Source organism: Rattus norvegicus, chromosome 16 (genome assembly GCF_036323735.1).
Source record: "Rattus norvegicus strain BN/NHsdMcwi chromosome 16, GRCr8, whole genome shotgun sequence".
NCBI lineage: Eukaryota > Metazoa > Chordata > Mammalia > Rodentia > Muridae > Rattus > Rattus norvegicus.
The window spans coordinates 19,283,169-19,306,064 of record NC_086034.1 but is presented as its reverse complement, the minus strand read 5'-3'; the positions used below and the strand labels follow the sequence as shown (position 1 = coordinate 19,306,064).

Below are 22,896 nucleotides of genomic sequence, written 5' to 3'. Positions count from 1 at the left end.
AGAATGAGACCCTGTCTCAGACAGCCAGGCAAGCTGATATGTCCCTGTTCTGCCACAGCATGGCAGGTGGAGGCAGGAGGATAAGAAGTTCAGTGTTATCCCTTTTAGGGTTGTTTTTTGTTGATTGACAAGGTTTCTCTGTGTAGCCCTGGCTGTCTTGGAACTTACTCTCTAGACCAGGCTGTCGTGAAATTCAGAGATCCACCTGCCTCTGCCTTCCTCGTACTGGGATTAAAGGCTTTGGTCTTCACACCAAGCTAAGGGTTGTTGTTATTATATGAGTAATTTGAGGTCTCTGACCAAAAAAAAAAAAAAAAAAAAAAAAAAAGGAACAAAAATCCAATAAACAAAGAGCCCTGCCTTTTAGACCTCGTCATTCCTTGCTCCAGTAAGTGCTGGATACACACTTGAATAGCCAGAATAGCCAGAGGTGGTGACTTGAGTGTCCTTCCAGGGATATTAAAAAGATGGGATCAAGAGGGTCCAGGACAGCAGGCCACCTCTGTGGACGTGGGGGAGTGGCTTCGTGTGGGCCAGGTAACGTCAGTGTCATCCTGGTCCTTGTCCCATCCCGTCCAGTCCCGTTTCCCCACCCCCACCCCCTCCTAGCGCAGGGGCCCTGCTGCAGCTGCCGCCCTCACGTAACCAGAGCCTGCGGGTTGCATCAGAGCCAGGGGGAGGTGGCCAGGTAAACAGCGGGGCCCCGGGGGCCGGGGCTCCCCAGGCTCCTTCATCACAGAGCCTCGTTCTTCATCACGGAGCCCAGGCAGAAGCCCCCAGGCTTGGCCCGGGTTCTGGTGTGTCCTGGGGACGCCTGTGTGTGTGTACAGCACAGCAGGAACTTTCCTTTTTTGAGTCTGAAGAGAAAGTTTATCGCTGTGGAAGTGGTTCGCTGCAGTCATCCAAAACTCAGGGGGTGAAGGCAAGAGGCCTGCCCTGAGACTGAATTAAAGAATGAAACACTGTTGTGGGCCTGGAGTTGTGCAGACAGACAAGGTTCCAATTACACCGGTGTAGGACAAGGCAGAGGCCACCCAGTCAGCTGTACTCCTGCCCCACACCCCAGAGTCCCTCACCCAGGGGTGAGCTACTCAGATCAGAAAGCAAATGTCCCCGTTTCTGGGGTGCACTTCCCCATCCCCAACAGCACTCTAGGTCAGCCCTTCACAGTTCTGGTCTGACCTCCCACTGTTCCCCACCCTGGCCCAGTACTACCTGCCAAGAGTTGGGGGAGGGAACGTGTGGAAATTCTACTTCCTTCACACGGGGCTTCACCCCAAAGCCAGCTTCATCTCTGACCTCTGACCCTGACATTCTTTTCACCCTGAGGCTTACCTCAAGTGCTCTCCACTTGGGTCTTCCTCTGGCCCTGGCTCTGGGCAGAATGATGCTGGGACTCCAGGCCGAGGGTGAATGGGAGTCCTAGAAGCCACCAGGGTGACTTTCCCTCTGCAAAAGAGCTGAAACAGGCACGGTAGTGGAAGTATATGATGACACTGGCAAGAGGCACAGCTAGGTAGGACCACCTTGGTGACCCCCCCCCATATGATGGTTCTAATTGTGGGAGGGCATGATCCAGCATAGGACCAGATTGGTCCCACTTGCAGAATCAGAGTTCTAAGGAATTCTTTATTTCCTTATTGAGCAGAGTCTCATTCAGTAGCCTGGGCTGCCACAGAGCTAGATGTGTTCCTCCTGCCTCAGCCTCCTTTATCCCAAGATCTTGTTGGCTTGTGATTCTTTTAGAGTTGGAGATTGGAGGTAACTTTCTGCATGCTAGGTGGACACTCTACTGTAGTCTCATGCCTCTTGTTTGTTTTTATATTTATTTTGAGCCAGGGTTTTATTATGTTGTCCAGGCTGGCCTTAGACTCACCATCCTCGTGTGATCCATTGTCTCAGCCTCCAGAGTACCCGGGATTGTAGACTTGAGCCACCAGCACAATTTATTTCTTTATCTGCAGACAATAGTCTCAAAATTGCCCAGGATATGCTTGAGTTCAGTGTGCATCAGATTGGCCAGAAACTTAGTACACTCCAGCTGGCTGGTGTAGCTGGAAGGACAGCTGTGTCACCAAACCAGCTGCTAACTGTATGTCACCCTTATTAAGGTGTATGGTCCTGGCTAACTGGTCCAAAATAAGGTTAGGGTCATCACAGTGAGGTCCAGGAGCCCTGAATCCTCAAGGAGAAACCTAGCTGTTTGTACAGCCTTGCCCTATATATTTTTTATTTTAATTTTTAAGATAATATGTATTTGTTTTGGGGTTTTGTTTGTTTGTTTTTTTCCAGAGCTGAGGACCAAACCCAGAGCCTTGCGCTTGCTAGGCAAGCGCTCTACCACTGAGCTAAATCCTCAACCCCTGATAATATGTATTTGTGCCATAGCAGGTAGAAGTCAGAGGACAACTTACTGGCGTGGGTTCTCTCATTGCACAGTTCGATACCAGAGATGGGACTCCTGTTATGCTTAGCAGTAAACCCTTTACCCACTGAACCATTTTGTCTGGCTCCATGACCGATTTCTTTTTGGTTCTTTTTTTCGGAGCTGGGGATCGAACCCAGGGCCTTGTGCTTCCTAGGCAAGCGCTCTACCACTGAGCTAAATCCCCAACCCCTCCATGACCTTTTTTTTTCTTATTTTTCTTTCTCTTTCCTTTGGTTTTTGTTGTCGGTGATGGTCTTTGTTTGTTTGTTTGTTTGTTTGTTTGTTTCCAAACACAGTTTCTCAGTGTCCAAACACAGTTTCACAGTTCTAAGTCCCTGACTATCCTGGAACTTGCTTTGCTCTGTAGACCAGGCTAGCCTCGTCACCCTGTACCTCTCTCTCCAAGGGCTGGGATTAAAGTTGTGTGCCACTATGCTCTGTGTTTTGTTTTGTTTTGTTTTTCTAGGGTCTCTTGCTTTGTATCCCATGCTGGCCTGCAACTATCTGCAGTACTCTTGCCTTAGCCTCCCGGGTGTGCACTGCTTAGTCTGGCTTCCCTTTGGACCCTAGCATCTTCTCCGGACCTTGTACGAAGCGCCTAGGAGCCAGGACACTCCCAAGTATCCGCCCCTATGCAAATGTCCACCTCCATCCAATCAACTCTTGAGGGCGGGGCTGCGCGGGAAGGCTTCTGCCGCTGAGCCGGAGCTGAGTTCAGTGCGGCTGCTGCAGTAGGCGCCTGGACTCTCGCAGTGTACAGCAGGTGTGGCCGGCAGGGACTGGACTCCGGGGACTCCTGAGGTGTGCGCGACTCTGAGGCGGGTGGGGTGCAGAGGGCGGTGTGAGTGTGCTGTCTGGAAGTTAGGGGCCTTGCTTTCAGGGGTGTTTGCTAAGTAGGGTCTCTAGCCTAAGCTAGTCTGGAAGTTACTATATACTAGCTTCAAACTCACAGCAGTTCTCCTGCCTCAGTCTCCAGAGTGCTCGGATCACAAGCGTGTGACCACTAAATTGTTGGAGGTTTCTTCTTTCTCTTGAGAGAAGGGAGCTTAAGATAGGGCTTGCTCCATTGTCCAGGCTAGTCGATAATTCACTATGTAGTTCAGGATAGTACAAACTCAAAGCAGCCCTCCTCCCTCAGCCTGCCAAGTGCCAGGATCTCAAGGGTGTGACCACACTCCACTGTTGGAAGTTTGGGTTGGCAGTTTGAGAGAGGGTTTCACTCTACAATCCTGGCCTGGAAGTCTGTGTAGCCATACTCGGTGCTGCATGTCTTTAATCAGGCAGATCTTTTCAGGCTAACCTGTTCTACACAGTGAGCTACATGCTGAGACTTCGGTGGTGGGGACTCTGTAGCTCAGGCTAACCTAGAATTCATGGCAGTGTATCTTTGGTCTCCCAAGTGCCAAGATCATGATGTGTACCCACGGGTGACTGTGTTTGTGGTTTTCTTTGTTGTGGTTGGCGGGGGGGTGAGAGGTTGAGACAGGGTCTTTGTGTGTAGTCCAAGCCAACCTTGAGCTTTCTTCAGTCCTCCTACCTCTGATTCCAAAATGTGGGCTTGCAGGTGTGTTCCTACTTGAGGCTGTGTTTGAAGTTTCGGATTATGGTTGGTTCTGTGAGCACACTACAACTGTGAGCTGAGGCACCTGCTTCTTGGGGTACACACCACTTGACATCCATTGCCCGTGTTTTCCTTCAGGCATGGACATGAGCATGAAAGATGGGATGAAGGTCTCCCCCCACCCCATGCCTGTGTCTTCCTTGGAAACTTCATTAGGAACAAGTCACAGAGCTCTGAGGCAGTGTCCCTCCATAGTGCTGACCCCTCCTCACCTCTCATTCTCCAGAGCAGTGGTCTTAGTGACCTCATCCTTGCCGGGCCCCAACCCTAGATGCAGATGGAGGTCAGACACAGCTCAGGCCTCCATCTACTGTGTGGGACTCCTTACTAGGGAAAGCTAAGGGATGTGGCCCTGTGGGACCGGGTACTAGAATTCTGACAGTGTGAGCAAACCTGGGTTCAATGGAGTCCTCAGTGGGCAGGAACTGGAGAACACTTACCTAGAATCTACCAGTGAGGATCTGAAGAGGATACTCAGGAATGTGTGCAAGTCCCAAGTCCACCCAGGATCAGTGTTTTAAGTTTGATTACTAAGGCTGCAGGGGCCTCTGAAAGGGCAGGCTTGCTCCCTTCAGGCTCAGTGTGTCACCTACTTCCTAGCTGAGAGCAAAACAGAACTTGTCCTGAAGGGGACAGAATTTTGGGACACTAAGGCCTGGGAGCCGTCTGAAACTGGTTTGGATTTTTCTCTTTTTGTTTTAAAGATTTATTTTATATCGTTCTTAATTCCATGTATGGGTCAGGGAAAGGGAACCTAAAGGGCTGGATTAAATACCATGGAGCTGGAATTTTGAGCCACTCGCTGTGGGTGTGGAGCCAAGCTTGAGTCCTCTGGAAAAGCACATTCACTCTTAACCACTTAGCCGTCCCTCCAGCCTAAGAAGTGTGTCTTGGGGTTGGGGATTTAGTTCAGTGGTAGAGCGCTTGCCTAGGAAGCGCAAGACCCTGGGTTCGGTCCCCAGCTCCGGAAAAAAAAAGAAAAGAAAAAAAAGAAAAAAAGAAAAGAAAAGAAGTGTGTCTTTTGGGGCCAGAGTGTCAGGTTGCCCAGGCTGACCTTGAGCCCCTGATCCCTACCTGGGATGACAGATATGAACCTTCAGGCCCAGCTTATGACGCTGGACATCGAAGGAGAGTCCTAAGGGCTGGGCAGGACACCCAGCCCTCCTGGAAACAGACAGGCCCTTGAGAGAATCGAAGCTGTACCTGCAAACATAGCCACCGCACCCACCTTCCATGAGGTACCGTTTTGTCTGTCTTTGTGACCACGGCAAGGCAAATGGAGCCCAAACTTGGCTCTTGGGGGTTTTGTTTGTTTGAGAAAATCTCCTGAAGCCTAGGCTGACCTCAGAGTTGCTGTGTAGCTGAGGATGACCTTGAACCACTGGTCCTCCTGCACTTCAGAGCTGGGATGGCTGGCATGTACCACCATCCTGGCTTTGCCAGGAACATGCACTCTGTCCTGACAGTCCAGGACCTGGATTTCAATCCTTGGATGAAATCCGCTGGGTGACAATGTCAAGCCCACTTCCGAGTTAGGCATAGGCAGTGACGTAGAGTATGGCAGGCTGATGCCGGGACCCAAGCCCGCTCCTAACTGGGAACCTGGGAGTCTTGCCATCTGGCACTGGAGGGAGGTCCACTCCCTGTTTAGGGGGACCCTTGTCTCTTGGTAGCTGTTTGTGTGAGGCGGTACGTGTGCGGGTGCCATGGGCAAACAGTAGCTGTGTAACAGTGATTCCGTGAGCTGTTTCCAAGGGGAGGGGCAGCTTGTCCCTGACACCCTCTTTAGGTAGTAGTTCACCCCAGGTCAGGGTGAGGCCTAAGAAGGGAGCAACAGTGCTGCTTAAGACATGGCGTCCCCCACAGCTGTGACCCCAGCTTCTCCTGTCTTCTTTCCCAACATGCAACCCCACTAGTCCAGGCCACAGCTGCTCTGATGTGCACCATCCCTGCTTCCTGCCTTCAAAGCCTCTCTCCCCACCTCAGCCACTACATCAAGAACAGTGAATGAACATAACCTTCCCATAGTGCTCTGCCCCTGCTCTCCACTCTCTGCAGCCTTCACTCACCCTGTCCATCCTGGCTGAGGCAATGGGCTTTCCCCCAGGGCAGGTGGCAAGACGTCTCGGTTGGGGGCGGACTTCAGCATCGGCACCAGCACCCTCCTCAGGACCTTTGCACTGGCTCTACCGCCATCCAGGCAGGCTAGGACCTGGATGACATACGTCCTTCTATCCTCAAGACCCCTCCTGAGACAGGCCTTCCTGGACCCTCTGTCAAAGCCACTCCCACAGTTACTTGCCTCAGTCTCCCCCTTCTCTTGTACATAGGTCTTACACAGCCTAGGCTACCCTCAGATTCACCCTGCAGCTGGTCCACCACCTCCACCTGCAGACTGAGGGATGACAGGCACGCGGCACCAGAGAGTGGTGTCATTTCCACCCCTACCACACAGACCCCCAAGGACAGACACAGTTATGGAGCTGCCATTGACTGGCCAGAGGGGAACCCATTGTTTGTCCTCCCCCTGGCCTCGGTGTCCCTAACATTTCTGGGCATACCGAGGAGGACACAGGATGTCTCACACACCTCAACTCAGGTTTCCATCTGGTATGTCTTGGGGCTTTTTGAGGCCATGGGTACAGTCCCTTCCGCCCAGTGCTGACAGATGTGTTAATTTCCCAAGCTGGGAGGCCTGGGCCTCTGAGGACCAATTCCCCACGGGAAGATCTTTCTGTGGAACAAAGAGGGAAATCTTGGGCAGCCACTGTGGAGGCTCAGGGGACAAGGTTGGGAGCCTTGGGTGCCCTTAACACGGGACAGCAAGATTAGGCTCAGAGGATGGGTCTGTCCCTGCTCCTGGGGCAGTGGCCTTGATGGGGGTAATCACACCTACACTTGCACTTTACCTTTTGAGATAGCACCTCGAACTGAACCTAGAGCTTGCCATTTTAGCAAGACCGGCCCACCATCAAGTCCTCTAGATCTGCCTGGCTTAACCTCAGGCCACATGCTTACCTATACCGAGCCTTCTCAGGCTCAATCCCGCCCCCGTTAAAATCGGATGTTACGTTATGTGTAGGGGTTTTGTTTTTGTTTTTTCATTTCTGTTGCTCTTGTTTTGAAACAGGATCTCATTGTGTAGCCTTGGCTGGGCTGGAGCTCACTCTGTAGACCAGGCTGGCCTTGAACTCGGAGATCCACCTGTCTCTGCCTCCCAGTGCTAGGGTTAAGGGTGTACACCACCAAACTGGGCTTGATTTTTAATTTTAAGATTTATTTATTTTATGTATATGAGCACACTGTAGCTGTCTTCAGACACACCAGAAGAGGACATCAGATCCCATTACAGTTGGTTGTGAGCCACCATGTGGTTACTGGGAATTGAACTCAGGACCTCTGGAAGAGCAGTCAGTGCTCTTAACCGCTGAGCCATCTCTCCAGCCCCTTGTTTTGTTTTAATATGAGGTCTCACTCAGCCCAGGCTGGCCTTGAGCTCATTATGTGGTTGAGGATGTTCTTGAACACCCTTAGTGCCTGGATTATTGGTGTCCACCACCGTCACGGCTGTTTTCATGAAGTGATGCCAGTAGAATCCGGGCTTCATGCATACTAGACCTACACTACCACCCAATGAGAACATGGTCTTACACTGTTGGCCACAGGTCATCTGTGGCTTTAGGTTTGTATTGTGTGCCATGAGGTCCTTACCAAGGGCAAGAAATAGAACTCACCAACACAGGGCTTGCATAGCATACACAAGGCCTTACATGTCAACATATCATCAGTCTCCAAAAGGAAAAAAAAATTGGAACAGGATTTAATGACCATGAGCCTGCTCTGGACAGTTAGCCAGTGGCCACTATGGCTCCTGACACAGTGTCTGTCCTCTGAATTCAACATCTGTGTCCCCCACCTTGAGCAGACCTGGTAGGTGTCAGAGGGCTCCCAACTGGGCCTCAGTCTCCTCAAATGAACACAGGGACCCTGAGGGGCCTTCCTAGGATTCTGGAAATGAGGCTTGCTTGCCCCACCCTGTCCGATTTCCCAGCTCCTCATGCTACATGCCAAGCACCCACCTCAGTAGGGAAGCGGGAGCAGGACTGGGACCCACAGGGACAGGGCCACCTGTATCCGGGGATGCATGCATGTCACAGAGACCAGCCTGCATAAGTCAGGGAGGTGAGAGCTTTGGAGGATATTTGAGTGTTTGGGAGGTGCCTCTCTCTATGTCTTAGGGCACTGGCTGTGTTTGTGACAGTCTGTGTGATGGAGGATGCCTGCATCTGAGGATTGCCACTTCCTGGAGGTTCTGTAGTGGACCTCATGTTGGGTTTAATGTTTGGAGAGTTGTGCGAATCATGGATATTTCTTTTTGTTTTGTGTGACTGATTTCACTGTAGCCCCGGCTATCCTGGAGCTCATTATATAGCCTCGTTGGCTTCCTCCTGCAATCCCCCTGCTTTACCTCCTGAGCTCCAGGATGACAGGCGTTACACTAGGTCAGATCCTTTGAAGACGTTTATAGGCTGGGATCCGGAGTGTTTGGGGACCTATTGTGCTATATACCTGTGGACGAGGTATTCTCCAAGTGAGTGGAGTCGCTTCCATTCTCCAACTTCCCAAGCAGCCGTTATAGGTAGAGGCTGAGGAAGGGCGACCCCAAAGCTATCTGAAAGGGCTAGACAGCCAGGCAGCCCTGGGCGGCGCAGATTGACCGGGTTTTGGTGGTTAAGTTGCGGTTGCTGCGGGGAGGGGGCGAGGGAGTAGGTCACATGCATCTGCTCAGCCAGGCAGCTGCGGTGGGCGAGGCCCCGCCTCCTGGCCCAGGCCCCGCCCATGGGGGGGCGGGTCGTCGGCTATAGAGGCCAGGAGATGGGCAGCTGGGGTCGTTCTCAGCGGCTGGGGCCCCCAGGAGAGGGCGGGGAGGGGTCCCGGCTTTCCAGGGGGCGCTTCCTGTCGTCGTAATGAGGAGTCCTGGGAGCAGGTGATGAAACCGCAGCCTGGGTTGCGTGAGGCCGCGTGTCCCGCGGGCCTGGCTCCCCACCTGCCTCTCACTTCTCCTTTCTCTGCTCACGCTGGGCTGTGGGTCCCTTTGCAGCCCGGTGGCCCATCACAGGGAACAGGTTGGAAGCTGGATGTAACCTAGCACTCAGCGCCCTGACATCCAAAGTTGGCTTCTGAGAAGGAAAGCCAAATCGAAAGCCCTTAGGGCAGGAGAGACAGTGTTTCTAACCTGCTTTCAATAACCGGTGGGGGAAAACAGGGGCCTCATTGGGGTAAGAGGCAGAAGGTCACTGGGAAGGTGGGATCTCTCCTAGTCACCTACATTTCAACCCCTGGGGACCCAGAGGCCTCACCAAGCTAGAGAGGTGATGGTTTGTGGTTTGTAGACCTCCAGGCAGTTTGTCGATTGACTTACTAACCATAACCACCAGACAGAAGGGTTGAGTGTGTATTTTTTATTTTAACTTAAAAAACTACATCCATAGCCAGGTATGGTGGTTTCACGGCTTTAATCCCAGGAGGCAGAAGCAGGTAGATTTCTGAGTTTAGGCCAGCCTGGTTTACATGAGTTCCAAGACAGTTAGGGCTACAGAGTGAGACCCTGCCTTTAAAACAAAACTTTAGTAGTCATTGATTTATCTGGGCCTGTGCTCACCATACCTGGTGCCTGGAGCTCAGAAGACACTTCTAGGAGTGGGCCCTGCCCTGTGGCCACACTCAGGTCATCATGTTTGCAGTCTTCTGCCCTGGACAGCAGATGTGTTTACCGCTCCAGCGCTGTGTGTCACAGAGAATTTCCGGTTTTCTGAGCACCTTGCCCCCTCATTGTTCACACCTGAGACTGGCTCTCAGGTCACCCACATAGCAGCTCTCTCTCCTCTGCGACCCTGCTGACCGGCTCTCATCAGTGGTCAATGCTTCCTCTAAGATCAGCCCAGCCTCTCCCTGTCACATCAGTCTACACTGAATGGACACATCTCTGTGGCAAGAAGGCATTTGAGTTTGTTTTTTAATTTCACTTTAATTCTGAGTCAGGGTTTCATGTAGCCCAGGCTGGCCTCCAAGTGCCTATGACCTTGGATGCCCTTGACCTCCCGATGAGCCTCCACCCTACATCTCACTGGTGCTGGGGTGGCGGTGTTTATCTCTGAACACTCCCTTCCTAGCTGGACAACACTGGGCCAACACTTGGGTGTGCAAGGCCCCTCTCCAGTTCTCAGCTTCCTCCTTATGCCTGACATTCATAATGTGCTGCCCCCTCCTCCCCACATTCCGATCACCCCAACATCTGGAGCTGAGGCAGTGGGGTACCTCTGTGGCTGGGTAATTTGCATGGAAGTACAAATAGGTCTGCTGAGCCCGGGCGACCGCCTCCGCACTCCACACCTGGGCCGCAAGCGTCCCCAGCCCGTGCTGAGTGATCGGAGATTTGCATTGTCTTGAGTATTTCTGGGCAAGGTGTCCACTGGGGGAGTCTAAGAGGAAGTATGCAGGGAAGCTGGAGGTGGAGCTCTCAGCCTCGGCTCTTTCTCATGTGTGTGGTGTGCAGGCCAGAGGTCACCATGGGGGTGGGAGTCTCCCTTAATCACCCTACATACTTTTAAATTCTTTTTTTTTAAAAAGATTTATTTTATTTATTATATATAAGTACTCTGTAGCTGTCTTCAGACACACCAGTAGAGGGCATCAGATCCCATTACAGATGGTTGTGAGCCACCATGTGGTTGCTGGGATTTGAACTCAGGACCTCTGGAAGAGCAGTCAGAGCTCTTAACCACTGAGCCATCTCTCCAGCCCTACTTTTAAATTCTTTAGCTAGGGTCTCACTGTGTAGCCCTGACCAGTCTGGAACTCCTGGTCTCTTGGCCTCTGCCTCCCTAGGGCTGGAATTAAAGGGCTTTTCCACATAACTGTGGAATACATTGATAATAAATTAATTAATTAATTAATTAATAATTTGAGAGCTTGGAGTTCAGCGATTCTGCCTGCCTGGCTGGCCAGTAAGCCCTCCTCATCTCTCCAGGGAAGCACTCTTGGCCCTCTATGCAGGTGCTGGGATTTCAACTCAGATTCATACTTAGGCAGCCACTCAGATGGGGCTGAGCCCTGGCCTCCTGCTCCCCATGAGAGTTTGCGTGTCATCCCAGCACTCTGGAGCCTGAGATAGGAGGATCAGGAGTTGAAGCCAACCTAGAGGATGTTAAAGTCTGTCTCAAAAAATAAAATAAAATAAAATAAAATAAATAGCTAGGAGTGGTGGTTGTGTGCCCTTAGTCTCAGAACTGGGAGGCAGAGGCAGGCTGATCTCTTTGATTTGCAGGCTATCCTGGTCTACATAGCAAATTCTAGGCCAGCCAAGGCTAAATAATGAGTACCTGTTCTAAAACTAAATGAATTAATTAATCAGTACTGGGAACGGTGGGTAAAAATGTTCGTCATCGTCCTGATGACCTTAGTTCAACCCCTGGGACCCACATGGTGGAAAGAGAACTGGCTCCTGCAGGTTGTCCTCCGAGCTCCACCACGCATGCTGTGACATCTATCTCCCCACAAAATAAATAAATTAAAAAAACAACTTAGGGGCTGGAGAGAAAGAAGCATTGGAGCGGTTGAGAGCCCTGGCTGCTCTTTCTGAGTTTCTAGATTTGGTTCCCAGCACCCACCTGGCATCTGTAACAGCCGTTCAAGGGAATCTGACTCCATTTCCACGTCCTGAGGACACCAAGCATACATGTGCTTCGAATCCATACATGGAGGCAGATGCACCCATGCAAGGCTAGGCATGGTGTCGTGCCTTCGTTCCCAGCACTGGGGAGACAGAGGCAGGTAGATGTCTGTGAGTTCAAGGTCAGCCTAGTCTACATAGTGACACCCTATCTCCATAAAACAAACCCCAAGTCACTCACACACATAAAACAATTTAAATAGAGAGCTTAAGAGAGCTCAGGGTTAGGAGCACTGGTTGCTCTTCCAGAGGACCCGGGTTCAGTTCCCAGCACCCAAGTGACAGCTTAGAACTGTGTGAAATATCTGGCCTCCTCAGACACCAGGCAAGCAGGCACATGTTATACAGACATACATGCAGACAAAACACATACACGTGAAATGATAAATTAATTTTTATCACAGTGAAAACAAGTAAATCCAGCCAGGTGTGGTTGGGTTTGGGTCTGTGGCCCCGTTGGTAGAGCGCCTGTCTGGCATGCATGAAGATCTGGGTTCCACACTTGGCACCGCACAGCACACTCAGGAGGCAGGAGCAGAAAGATCAAGTTCAAGAGCATCCTGAACATTCTTACATATTCTTACATAACGGGAGACCAGCTCGAGCTATATGAGACACTGTCTTAAAACAAAGTGTATTTTGCCTGGTGTGGTAGTGTATGTCTTCAGTCCTAGAATCAGCAGGCAGAGGCAGGAACATCTCTGTGAGTTTGAGGCTAGCTTGTCTATGTAGTGAGTCCCAAGACAACCAGAGCCATGAGAGACCCGGTCACCTCCTCTGCTTGAAACAGAGACCCTGCAGTCCCCTGCACCTGCTCTTCCTTCTTCCAGGAACCTGCCTATCGCTGTCCTCAGGTCTGTGTTCAGAGAGAGCCCCCATATCCCTTCTCTCTGCACCCGTCCTTCGGTCCTCCCCCTCATACCCGTGCTTCACATCTTGGGGGCAGAGGGAGATAGCCCAGTGAATGACTCAGGTCCAAGCATGGCCCGGCTCTCACGGGATCTGAAGTAGGAGACCTTTCCAGAGTTATCTTGGCTGGGGAACCTCCGGTCCAGTGCCGCCTTCAGTCTCCTGGGACCTGCCTGGGTTTTAACAACACATCCCAGCCCTGGGAAAGGCCTGGTTCCGGCTAAGGGTTAAAATTAGCAAGGAGGTTAAATTTAGTAAGAGAAGCTAGACCTGGGGCCCCAGTGGCCCTGGAGCTGCTTCTTAGACTCAACTCAGCGCAGTGAGGGTGGAGGCTAGCCAACCCTAACCCTAACCCACACAAATCTCACCTGTGCTAGCTGAAGTCTCCCACATTGCTGGGTATGCAGGGCTCTCAGACAGGCTACTTGGTTTGAGGACTAGGAAGCAGCATGGCTAGCTTCACTAGCTGGGCCTTGCCTTGAGCCTTGCTGCTGCTGCTGCTGCTGCTGCTGCTTCAGAATTATTTATTTTATATGAGTACACTGTAGCTGTCTTCAGACACACCAGAAGAGGGCATCAGATCCCATTACAGATGGTTGTGAGCCACCATGTGGTTGCTGGGAATTAAACTCAGGACCTCTGGAAGAGCAGTCAGTGCTCTTAGCTGCTGAGCCATCTCTCCAGCCCTGGCCTTGAGCTCTGCCTCCGCTTTCTCAGTACTGAGATGAAGTCATGATGTCTGATTAATTTTTGAGTCCAGCAATGTAGGTCTGACTAGCCAGGAGTTCCAGAGCTCGAGGAATCCTCTGCTGAAGCCTCCGGGGTGCTGGTGTCACTGGTGTGAGCCTCCATTGAGGCTTCCAGCTCTTATGTGCTTCAGGGCTCGTTACCAGCCAAGGTGGCACTGGATATGCTGTGTCTACCTGGGCTCAAGACAGTGAGCAGAGACTGAGGGAGAGGCATCCCCTATTTGGAGACGGGTGCAGGCTGGCCCATGTGATCCTGAAGTGACCACTAACTGGCAGTATCAGCCACTTGTGAGGCAAGAGAAGTTGTATAGCTCCTAGTCTGCGGACGACTCTGTCCCCAAGAGGGCAAGAACCTCACTGTCTGGTCCTCCATGTGTTAAGAAAGGGCTCTGGAGCTACCCAGTCCCCAACACAGGGGCCAGCTTCTGCTACACAGCAAATTTGAGGCCAGCCTGGGCTACAGGAGAAACTGTCTCTTAAAAAGTAAAAAATTAAGAGAGAGAAAAGAAAAAACAGAACAAACAAAAAAAGACCATGAGAATGGCCAGTCACTGCTCTGTTTCTGAACAGTGCCCCAGGCCCAGCCTCCAGCCTACCTGACTTGGGTCTCTGTGAGTCCAGGTTTTCATGCAGGATGTAGTGCTCTAGACCAGTGGGTATCCCCACCTGAGCTCTGCGTGTGTGTGTGTGTGTGTATGTGTGTGTGTGTGTGTGTGCTTTGTGTATCTGTGCTGTGTGTGAGCTCTCTCTGTGCGTGTGCTCTGTGTGTGTGAGCTCTGTGTGAGTGCATGTGTGTGCTCTGAGTGTGTGTGTATGTGTGAGCTCTGTGTGTGTGTGTGAGCTCAGTGTGTATGTGTGAGCTCTATGTGTGAGCTCTGTGTGTGGGGGGGAACATCTAGAGACCAGAGGATGGTGTGGGATGCCATTACCTATGGCTTTCTGTACTTGTCTGTGTATCTATGCTTATATGTGGTGTGTGTGTGTGTGTGTGTGTGTGTGTGTGTGTGTGTGTGTGTGCGCACCTGTGCCTATGTATGTGCCTTTGGGTGTTCAAGCACTCACAAGTGCACAGAAGACACTGATCATCACTCTACCTAATTCCTTCTCAGACAGGATTTCTCACTGAACCTGGATCTCCATGGCCACCAAGCTCCGTGCTTGTCCTGTGTACCCATTCTCATGTAGCACTGGGGTTAGACATTAGCACCAGACTTTCACATGGGTCCTGGGATTCAAACTCAGGGCTCATTCTTGTGAAGCCAGTCCTTTTACACACACTCCCAACCTTCTCCCTACACCCCACTTCCTGGTTTTGAAACACTGCCTTTTACCAAGCCAGGGCTTGCTCCTTTGGCTGCACTTGAGCCTGGGAGTCTGCCTGACTCCGCCTCCCAGTGGAGAGTGCAGTGTTTGCTCTGGGAGTGCTGGAGAACTCTGGCCCTCACATTTGCAGGGCAAGTGCTTTACCAACTGAGCTATCTCTGTAGCCTCCCTGCTCTTGAGGCAATCTCACAGGAAGCCCAGACTAGCCTAGAGCTCCTAGACTCCAGCAATCTCCTGCCTCAGCCACGAGTGCTCATACCATGGTGTGTCACCCATATGCAGCTCAGAATGTTACCTTGTTTTCTTTTGTTTAAGTTCTCACTGTAGCCCAGGCTAGTCTAGAACTCCTGGAAGCCCCACCAGGGAGCTCCTCACATTCCCATGTGGACCCTTTGTGGAGTCCTCAGTTCTGCCAGCCTAAACCAAGCCAGCAGGTGAGTTGTCTGTGACTCTGCACACCAGGCCTTTCCCTCAGGCCCATGCAGAAGATGACAGCAGAGCATCTTTCCTGGATGTGACGGCCACATCTGTTCTACTGGCACTCTGGAGGCTGAGATGGGGACTTCGAGCTCTGGGTCAGCTACCACAACTACTTAGCAAAACCATGTCTCAGAACACTCTCCCTCCAGGTCCCATAATGAAAATGTGAGGAGCCCCTAGACCCACATAACGTGTGACCCCATGTGTGGGAAAGTCTAGAACGGGGAACTCCACAGAGCCAGAGAGCAGAGGGAGCAGGGGAAAGGAGCAAGAACAACTACTGCCTTGATGGCCATGGAATGTTCTGGAATTAGACCGAAGTAATGATTACACAGTGCAGAAAAGCACAGTATGACCTATTGCCATGCCAGATAACACAGCGAATTTTGCACTAAAGAAAGAAAAGAGTTGGGTGTTGGATGCACGAGTTTGGGGCCAGCCTGCCCTACATAGCAAGTTCCAGGACAACTAGGGCCACATAGAAAGATCCTGTCTCAACAAAAAAGAGGATGCCTGAGATGGCTCATCTGGCAAGGCCATTTGGTGCCGAGCCCGGGTGCCTGAGTTCCACCTGCAGGACCGTTGTGGCAGACAGAGGGAACCTCCAGGTTGTCCCATGCCGTGCCCACGCACACATGCGCACACGCAGTAGTGGGTGAACAGCCTCCACATCTGTGTCCATTGCCCAGAGCACACCCTCCATCTTCCCTGTGGAGCTGAGGCTAGCCTGGATCCCAGCTTCTCCCTGCCTCAGCTTCCTGGGTATGAGAATGTGGAAGTGCATGGAGCACTGCATTTATTGAGCATGTAGTACCCCCCATTGGTGCCAGTGGGGCTGCCTGGATTAAGTGGCTGCCTTCCTTCTCCCTGTCATTTTGCTCTCCCCTTTGTTCTGCTGGGACTTGAAATGGGCAGGAACAAGATGGAGGCTGGGTACTGTTGGCCTTGTTATGTTCACGCCCGCCCTCCCTCTGCCCTCTCTTACAGAACAGCCACTCTGCACAACCACCCACGATGGGGAGGAAAAAAATCCAGATCTCACGCATTCTAGACCAAAGGAACAGGCAGGTGAGTTCCCAGGTGGCTTTAGAAGGGGCATGGCGGGGTTGGGGATTTAGCTTGGTGGTAGAGCGCTTGCCTAGCAAGTGCAAGGTCCTGGGTTCGGTCCCCAGCTCTGGGGGGGGGCGGTGAGGGGGGGGAAGAAGGGCCATGGCGTTTCGGGCAGGGGCACATACAGGCAAAGGTCAAATGGTCCTATAGAGAAGTCTGAGTTCTGAGGCAACCTTGAGGAGTCTGAATATGACAGAAAGCTTCTGCTTCTGGGGCCCAGTCTTTCTCTCAGAAGGGAACTGGACACTTGGGTGGAGTTGCAAACTCGCAGAGGCAGAGTGGTTTCCCAGGTTCAAATGGGAACCGAAGCAGAGAAGCTCGCGCTGCAGTCCCTTAGGTACACTCTTCTTTAACACCCCCACCCTGTCTCCGTGGCTATGGTGCAGGTGACTTTCACCAAGCGCAAGTTCGGGCTGATGAAGAAAGCTTACGAGTTGAGCGTGCTTTGTGACTGCGACATCGCGCTGATCATCTTCAACAGCGCGCAGCGCCTCTTCCAGTATGCGAGCAGCGACATGGACCGGGTGCTGCTCAAATACACCGAGTACAGCGAGCCGCACGAGAGCCGCACGAACGCGGATATCTTGCAGGTACCTGAAGCCGCCTACAGTTCCCGCTGTGTGACCCTGTTAGTTCCTGATCCTTTCTTTCCTCTAACACTGTAGGGACTTGAACCTCGCGGGAACTCAGTGGTTTTAGTCCCTGGGGTCCATCTGGAGCAGGCCACGCCCATCTGTATCCGTGCAGATTGGCTGTGGAAGGTCTTCTCTCCCGGGTACCGAGTTCTAGGAATCGGGTAAGATCAGAGGGCCACCCCCGTTATCTGCTGTTCCCACAGACACTGAAGAGGAGGGGAGTGGGCCTTGATGGGCCCGAACTGGATATGGAAGAGGGGCCAGAGGGTCCTGGAGAGAAGCTGCTGAGGACGCTGGGAGGAGACAGAGGCTTGGTCTCGCCCCCGCCTCGGATCTATGTAAGAGGACTTGCCTGTTCCTTCTTCTACAGCCCCCCACCCCACTCCAACACACTTCAATATCAGAGTTTGAGTTTGAGACTCCGAGAGTAGTGATAAAAGGCCAGACAGGGGAGCGACCTGCATGGAAGCCGGTCTTATCCTGGGTGGGTGGGGAATGCACTTTATGACCCAGGCTTCGAAGGACCGTACCAGTTCAACAAACAAGTCTTCCTGCCAAATTTCTCCGATGATCCGACACCCTATGGTCTGCAGAAAGAGCCCTCAGCCCAGAACCAAGCTATGCAGCTCAGATGGAGCCCACCTGGCAACCCCGGGCTTGGGTCTAGGCCTTAATGGAGATGGATCCTTGGAGACATCTGAGGCACAGAGCAACCTCTGCTTCATTCTCCCCTCCTCTCTGTCCACAGCCAGTGGCCCCCGCAATGTCGGTCTCAGAGCTGTCATACCGGGTCCCACCCGCCACTTCAGGCTGTGACCCTGGCGGGCTGGGGGAGGCCCCGTCTGTCCACAGCCGCTCGCCTCACTTTCGACCCCCGGGTGAGCGTTAGGAGCATGAGGGATGGAGTATGGGGAGGGCAGAAGGGCACGAGGAACCCGGGCTCTAGTCTCCATGAGTGACATGACTGCCCCTCTCTTCCTGGGTCTTTGCCTCCCTCCAGGCCTGGGACACCCCATCTTCTCTCCGAGCCACCTTGCGGGCAAGACACCCCCACCCCTGTACCTGGCGACTGATGGGCGGAGGCCAGACCTGCCCCCTGGCCTGGTTGGTGCCCGAGGGGGACTGGGCACATCGGTGAGAGGGGAGAGAGTTGGAAGAGGATGGAGGAGGAAGAGGGAGAGAGGAAGGGAGAAGGCAAGTGGTCACATCCAGCCTCAGTTTTTCCGCCTTGCTGTTCCTGCAGAGGAGCTTGTACAGCGGCTTGCAGAGCCCTGGCGCCCCGGGCCCGGCTCTGGGTAGCTTCGCCTTCCTACCACCAGGCTCAGCAGGTAAGACAACCCCATCTGACTTGCCAGCCCGTTGGGGTCCCTCGTGTTCCCAACCCCGAGTCCGGGAGTGGGAGGGTTGGAGTACTGACAGGATCTCCGCTCATCCAGCCTCTGCCCGCAGATTGCAGTCCGGGAGACGCAGCTCAGGTCCCCCTGCAGCCCTCGCCCTGGCCACCAACGAGGGACGCGGTGGACCCCGCCGGGCCAGCGTGAGTTGGGCGCCCCCTAGCGGCCAGGAGCGAGACTCGCCTGGACCGGGTTGAGAGTGGGGCCGTGAGATTTAGAAGGGACTCCAGAAACCCATAGCCTGCAAGCCTTCTTATCTATCTGTGGGTCTCTCCCTTTCTTGCCTCCCTTCCCCCATCTCTCCAGCAGTGCCCGCAGTCTGTGCGAGGAGGGTCCCCCGAGCCGAGAGGCCTCCCCTCCGACACCTCCGGTCAGCATCAAATCCGAACGTCTGTCTCCAGTCACTGGGACCTCTGGAGACTTCCCCAGGTCCTTCCCCTACCCTCTGCTCCTTGCCAGACCCCTGGCAGAGCCACTGCGGCCCGCGTCCCTGCGCCGCTTGACTCCCGACAGCTGGCCACGGTAGCGCTCTAAGAGGATCCTCTAGCCTCCGCAGAGTTCCCGCAGTCTCAGCTTTCCTGCAAGACCAGGAGGGCGAGGGCACCCAAGGTGCATCACTAATGAGGCCCTGCCCCTTCCTGGGAGCCGCTGTATCAATAAAGCTCAAGGATTTGGGAGGGCACTGTGCAGCCCCCAGCTCAGAGCCTCCCGAGCCCAGGATAGCCACACCCAATCTCCCCAAAGTTCTTCTTTTTGCCTACACTGATTTTGGGATGCACTCCACAGACACAGATTCCAAGAGGAAGGCCATGTGGAGGGTGGGGATTTGACCCAAGAAGGAATCACAGGCATCACCACCAAGGGCAAGCCAAGCTCCTGGAAGTGTGAGTCTGGGATGAGGCCACAGCCCTGTCACCATGGTGGGTGAGAGTGGGAGTAAGAGTGGGCTGCCTGTGGTGACCAGGAGTTCTAGGACAGCTTGAACAAAGAAGACACTTTTCAAAAAAGTGGCTCTGGGGTAAATGCACTTGCCATCAATCTTGTTCTAGTGCTGGAAATTCTACCGGTGGCAGGGAAGAACCAACTGTGCCCAAGTTGACCTCTTTATGTGCAGCTGCCCACACACATACACAGATGCAAATGAACGGAAAATTTAGAAATGGGGGGAGGGTTAATGGCAAGAAAGCTTGCTGTGCAAGCATTAAGATCTGAGTTCAAATCTACAGCATTCATATAAAAAGCCAGATGTGGTCTGAATGCCTGTAGCCATCGTGCCAGAGTGAGGTGGAGATAAGATGGCTGGGGGCTTAGTGGCCCAGCTCCAGCTTAGAGGCAGACCCAGTCTGAAGGGAGTAAACACCTGACTGCTTCTGTGTCCTCTGATGCTATGTTGGCACCATCCCACAAGGAGACAGACATACAAAATGTAAGAACAATTAAAGGGTGGAGCCAGGGCTTTGGGGCTGCACCCTTCCTCCTTCAAGTGTGTCTTGGATTGAAGGGATGGTTCAGAGGATGTGATGCCCGCTATGTAATCATGTGACTAAGGTTCAGTTCTCAGTGCCCTGGTCACAAGCCCAGGGTTCCAGACACGGTTAACTAACTCTGCTGCAGGTTTGCTGGCTGCTAGTCTGGCCTAGAAAATTCAGCCTCTGGTTCAGGCAGAGTCCCTGCCTCGAAGGGGACACATGATGTCCTCTCATAGCTTCTGCCAGGGAACATGCAAGGATACCAGGGAGCTCACATACACGTACCTGAATAATTATTATACACAAATGCCTTTTGGTTTTAAGGGGATGGGGTTCGTTAGGACACGATGGCCCCACTGGTGGGAAAAGCACTGGCTTGCTCTGAGTTCAGTCCCAGGAGGGAGTGCACATGGCAGAAGGAGACTGATCCCACGTTGTCCACTTGTGGCATCACCATACCTTTCCCCAGTACGAAAGTCGGTATTTCTCAACCCTGGGTCACCTAAAATCATTGGAAAACAGGTGTTTACATTATAATTCATAACAATAGCAAAATTAGTTATAAAGTAGCAACGGAAATAATCTTTTTCTTTTTTTCTTGGAGCTGAGGACCGAACCCAGGGCCTTGTGCTTGCTAGGCAAGCGCTCTACCACTGAACTAAATCCCCAACCCCCGGAAATAATCTTATGATTGGGGTCACCACAACATGTGGAACTGTTAAAGTGGCTTCCTAGCATTGACATAAGTCAATGTAAAAACAAGCTTTTTTTTTTCTTTTTTCTTTTCTTTTTTTTTTTCAGAGCTGGGGAAAAAACAAGCTTTTAAAAATGGGTTTCTAGGCTCAGCTGTCTCCTTCCACCCAGGCCTCCTGGTCTCCATTATGACACCATATCTTGGGGCAGGAGGGAGCAAGGTTGCTCCAGCCTTGGGTAAGCACTCAAAGGGCCTCTGAAACTAGTAACCATCTTCTGCCTGGCTATTCCTGGCTCCACACTTCCCCAGCTGAGTGCCTCAGACCCCACTGGGATTCAGGGCAGGGAACTGACTGTGGCCTTAGGCCACTCAGGCCCAACTCTATGAAACCGAGTCAGTGGGCACTGAAGACTGAGGCCAGGTTGTAAGGCCCAGCAGGACTCAGGAGAGGCCTCCGGGTTCTAGAATGATCCTCAGGGCTTCCATGGCCTGGACATTGAGCCAGGAGAGCATGGTGAGGTGTCTGAGAAACAAACAGGCCTGGGAAGCAGGGAGTGGTGTCCTACGTCTTTAATTCCAGCACTCAGCAGGTGAAAGCGGCAGATTTCTGAGTTAGAGGGCAGCCTGGTGGACTACATAGCAAGACTGAATCTAAAGAAGACACCACACTAGGGCACCTGGGGCAGGAGCTCATGCAGAGGCTGTCGGGGAATGGCTCCGACTGCCATCTTCTTTCCCTTTTCAATTTCCTATTTGTATTTCCAAGGAGGGGTTTCTCTGTGTAGTACCCCTGGGTGTCCAGGCTGGTCTCGAACTCAACAGAGAACTGCCTGCCTCTGCATTCGGAGTGCTGGGATCAAAACATGAGCCGCTACCCCTTAAAACCCAGGACCACCAGCCCAGGGATGGCACCCACCACCTATCATAGGCTGGGTCCTCCCACATCTACCGCTAGTTTTAAAAAGGCCCAAATGCTTGCCCACAGCTCAGTCTCGCGGAGGCATCACTCAGTTGGGGTTCCCTTCGCCCAGAGGACTTCAGCTTGTGTCAAGTTGACATAAAACTCCAGCACACTGAACTACTGAACTAGACCAGACCAGACCATGAATGAGACCCAGATTGCTCAGAGACCAAAGCAGCTGCACCTCAGACATGGACAGGAGTTTGAGAAAAAGCCAGGTCAGGTGTGGTGTGGCAAGTTTGTAACCTCCAGCACTGGGATGCAGGGATACCAAGCTTCTGCCAACAGAACCTTCTGAGTCCAGAGGGTCAAAGTCACTGGGAAGTCACGCAGACATCCATATAGATTCATAAGCAATGACAAGGTCATCACACGGGCAGCACAGTCAACTTCAGGAAAACATCCTGTGAGCGTGTGCCCCATCAGACAGTCAGACACCCAGGCCTGTCCAGGACTTACCCCAGATAAGAGATGCCCTCTCTCCAAGACACCTGGGGAAGACTGTAGGGTCCTAAGGCGACATTAGCTCTTGTTCAAGCTCTCTCTGAGGCTGAGGTGGTTGTACGTGATGCTTTTGTTTGAAAAGCAAAACAAAGCAGAAACAAACTGAGGCTTGTCAGCTCAGGGTGCCCTCCTGACTGACCCAGCCTCCCGAGAGCTGGATTCCATATGAGCCCCACCACCACCCCCTGTGGATCTAACTCTAGCATTTTCTATTTCGTGAGCCTAAATCTTCCCTTTTGTTGTTTGAGCCTTTTGGAATTTATGTTTGAAGATTTATCATTTGAATCAGAGCCTCACAGTGTATCCCTGCTGGCCTGGAACTCATTATGAAGGTCAGGCTGGCTAGCTCCAAACCTCCAAAAATGGCTTTGCTCCGTCTCGCTAGTGCAGGAGTTAGCGATGTGAGCCGCCAAGGCCAGGCTGCACTCCCTTTTAAAAATTAACTACTATTAGATCCATAGGTGTGAGTATATATAATGTATGAGTGGTGTGGGGGTCAGAAGTCAACTTGTAGGCTTGGTTCTCCCCTTCACCACGTAGGTGCTGTGGTTGGAACTCAGGCCCTTATCATGGTAAGAAACTCTTTTGTCCGAAGAAACACCTCATCAACCTACCAGTCTTTTTTTTACCTTCTTTTTTTTTTTTTTTTTTTTGGAGCTGAGGACCGAACCCAGGGCCTTGCGGTTGCTAGGCAAGCGCTCTACCACTGAGCCAAATCCCCAACCCCTCAGTCTTTTTTTTTTTTTTTTCCGGAGCTGGGGATCGAACCCAGGGCCTTGCGCCTGCTAGGCAAGCGCTCTACCGGTGAGCTAAATCCCCAACCAACCTACCAGTCTTAAAATAGGAGGCTCTAGCGGCTTCAATCTGGCTACACAGCCTACGCCGTC

General features: G+C 52.4%; 2 protein-coding genes across 4 annotated transcripts in view; one reads left to right on the top strand and one right to left on the bottom strand.

The window, feature by feature from the left end:
- The first annotated feature begins 517 nt into the window (after window positions 1-517).
- Mef2b (myocyte enhancer factor 2B) lies at window positions 518-19,114 on the top strand. Of its 3 annotated transcripts, none has more exons than XM_006252927.5 (9): window positions 518-3,229; window positions 16,230-16,310; window positions 16,739-16,942; window positions 17,191-17,325; window positions 17,736-17,865; window positions 17,988-18,121; window positions 18,231-18,315; window positions 18,437-18,524; window positions 18,691-19,114. In XM_006252927.5, the coding sequence occupies exons 2-9, from the start codon at window positions 16,257-16,259 to the stop codon at window positions 18,905-18,907; spliced, it is 1,047 nt and encodes a 348-aa protein (XP_006252989.1). In that variant the 5' UTR covers window positions 518-3,229; window positions 16,230-16,256; the 3' UTR covers window positions 18,908-19,114. The 3 variants fall into 3 exon arrangements, with proteins under 3 accessions (XP_006252989.1, NP_001017507.1, XP_063131712.1); NM_001017507.1 differs by having other exon boundaries at window positions 3,155-3,191; XM_063275642.1 differs by lacking the exons at window positions 518-3,229; window positions 16,230-16,310 and having other exon boundaries at window positions 16,808-16,942; window positions 17,018-17,325.
- Window positions 19,115-19,466: 352 nt separating this feature from the next.
- Slc25a42 (solute carrier family 25, member 42) overlaps window positions 19,467-22,896 on the bottom strand; it is a 38,725-nt gene continuing 35,295 nt past the window's right edge. Inside the window, exon 7 of the mRNA XM_063275745.1 lies at window positions 19,467-20,352. Within this exon, the coding sequence (XP_063131815.1) occupies window positions 20,147-20,352 (206 nt within the window). The 3' untranslated portion in view covers window positions 19,467-20,146. The remainder of the gene's footprint in view (window positions 20,353-22,896) is intronic.

What these genes read in the sequence shown, in the direction of transcription:
- Mef2b (XM_006252927.5), top strand. Translation starts at nt 16,257, where the DNA reads ATGGGGAGGAAAAAAATCCAGATCTCACGCATTCTAGACCAAAGGAAC. An exon ending in TAGACCAAAGGAACAGGCAG is followed by an intron (nt 16,311 to 16,738) that starts GTGAGTTCCCAG and finishes GCTATGGTGCAG; the next exon opens with GTGACTTTCACCAAGCGCAA. An exon ending in GTGGACCCCGCCGGGCCAGC is followed by an intron (nt 18,525 to 18,690) that starts GTGAGTTGGGCG and finishes TCTCTCCAGCAG; the next exon opens with TGCCCGCAGTCTGTGCGAGG.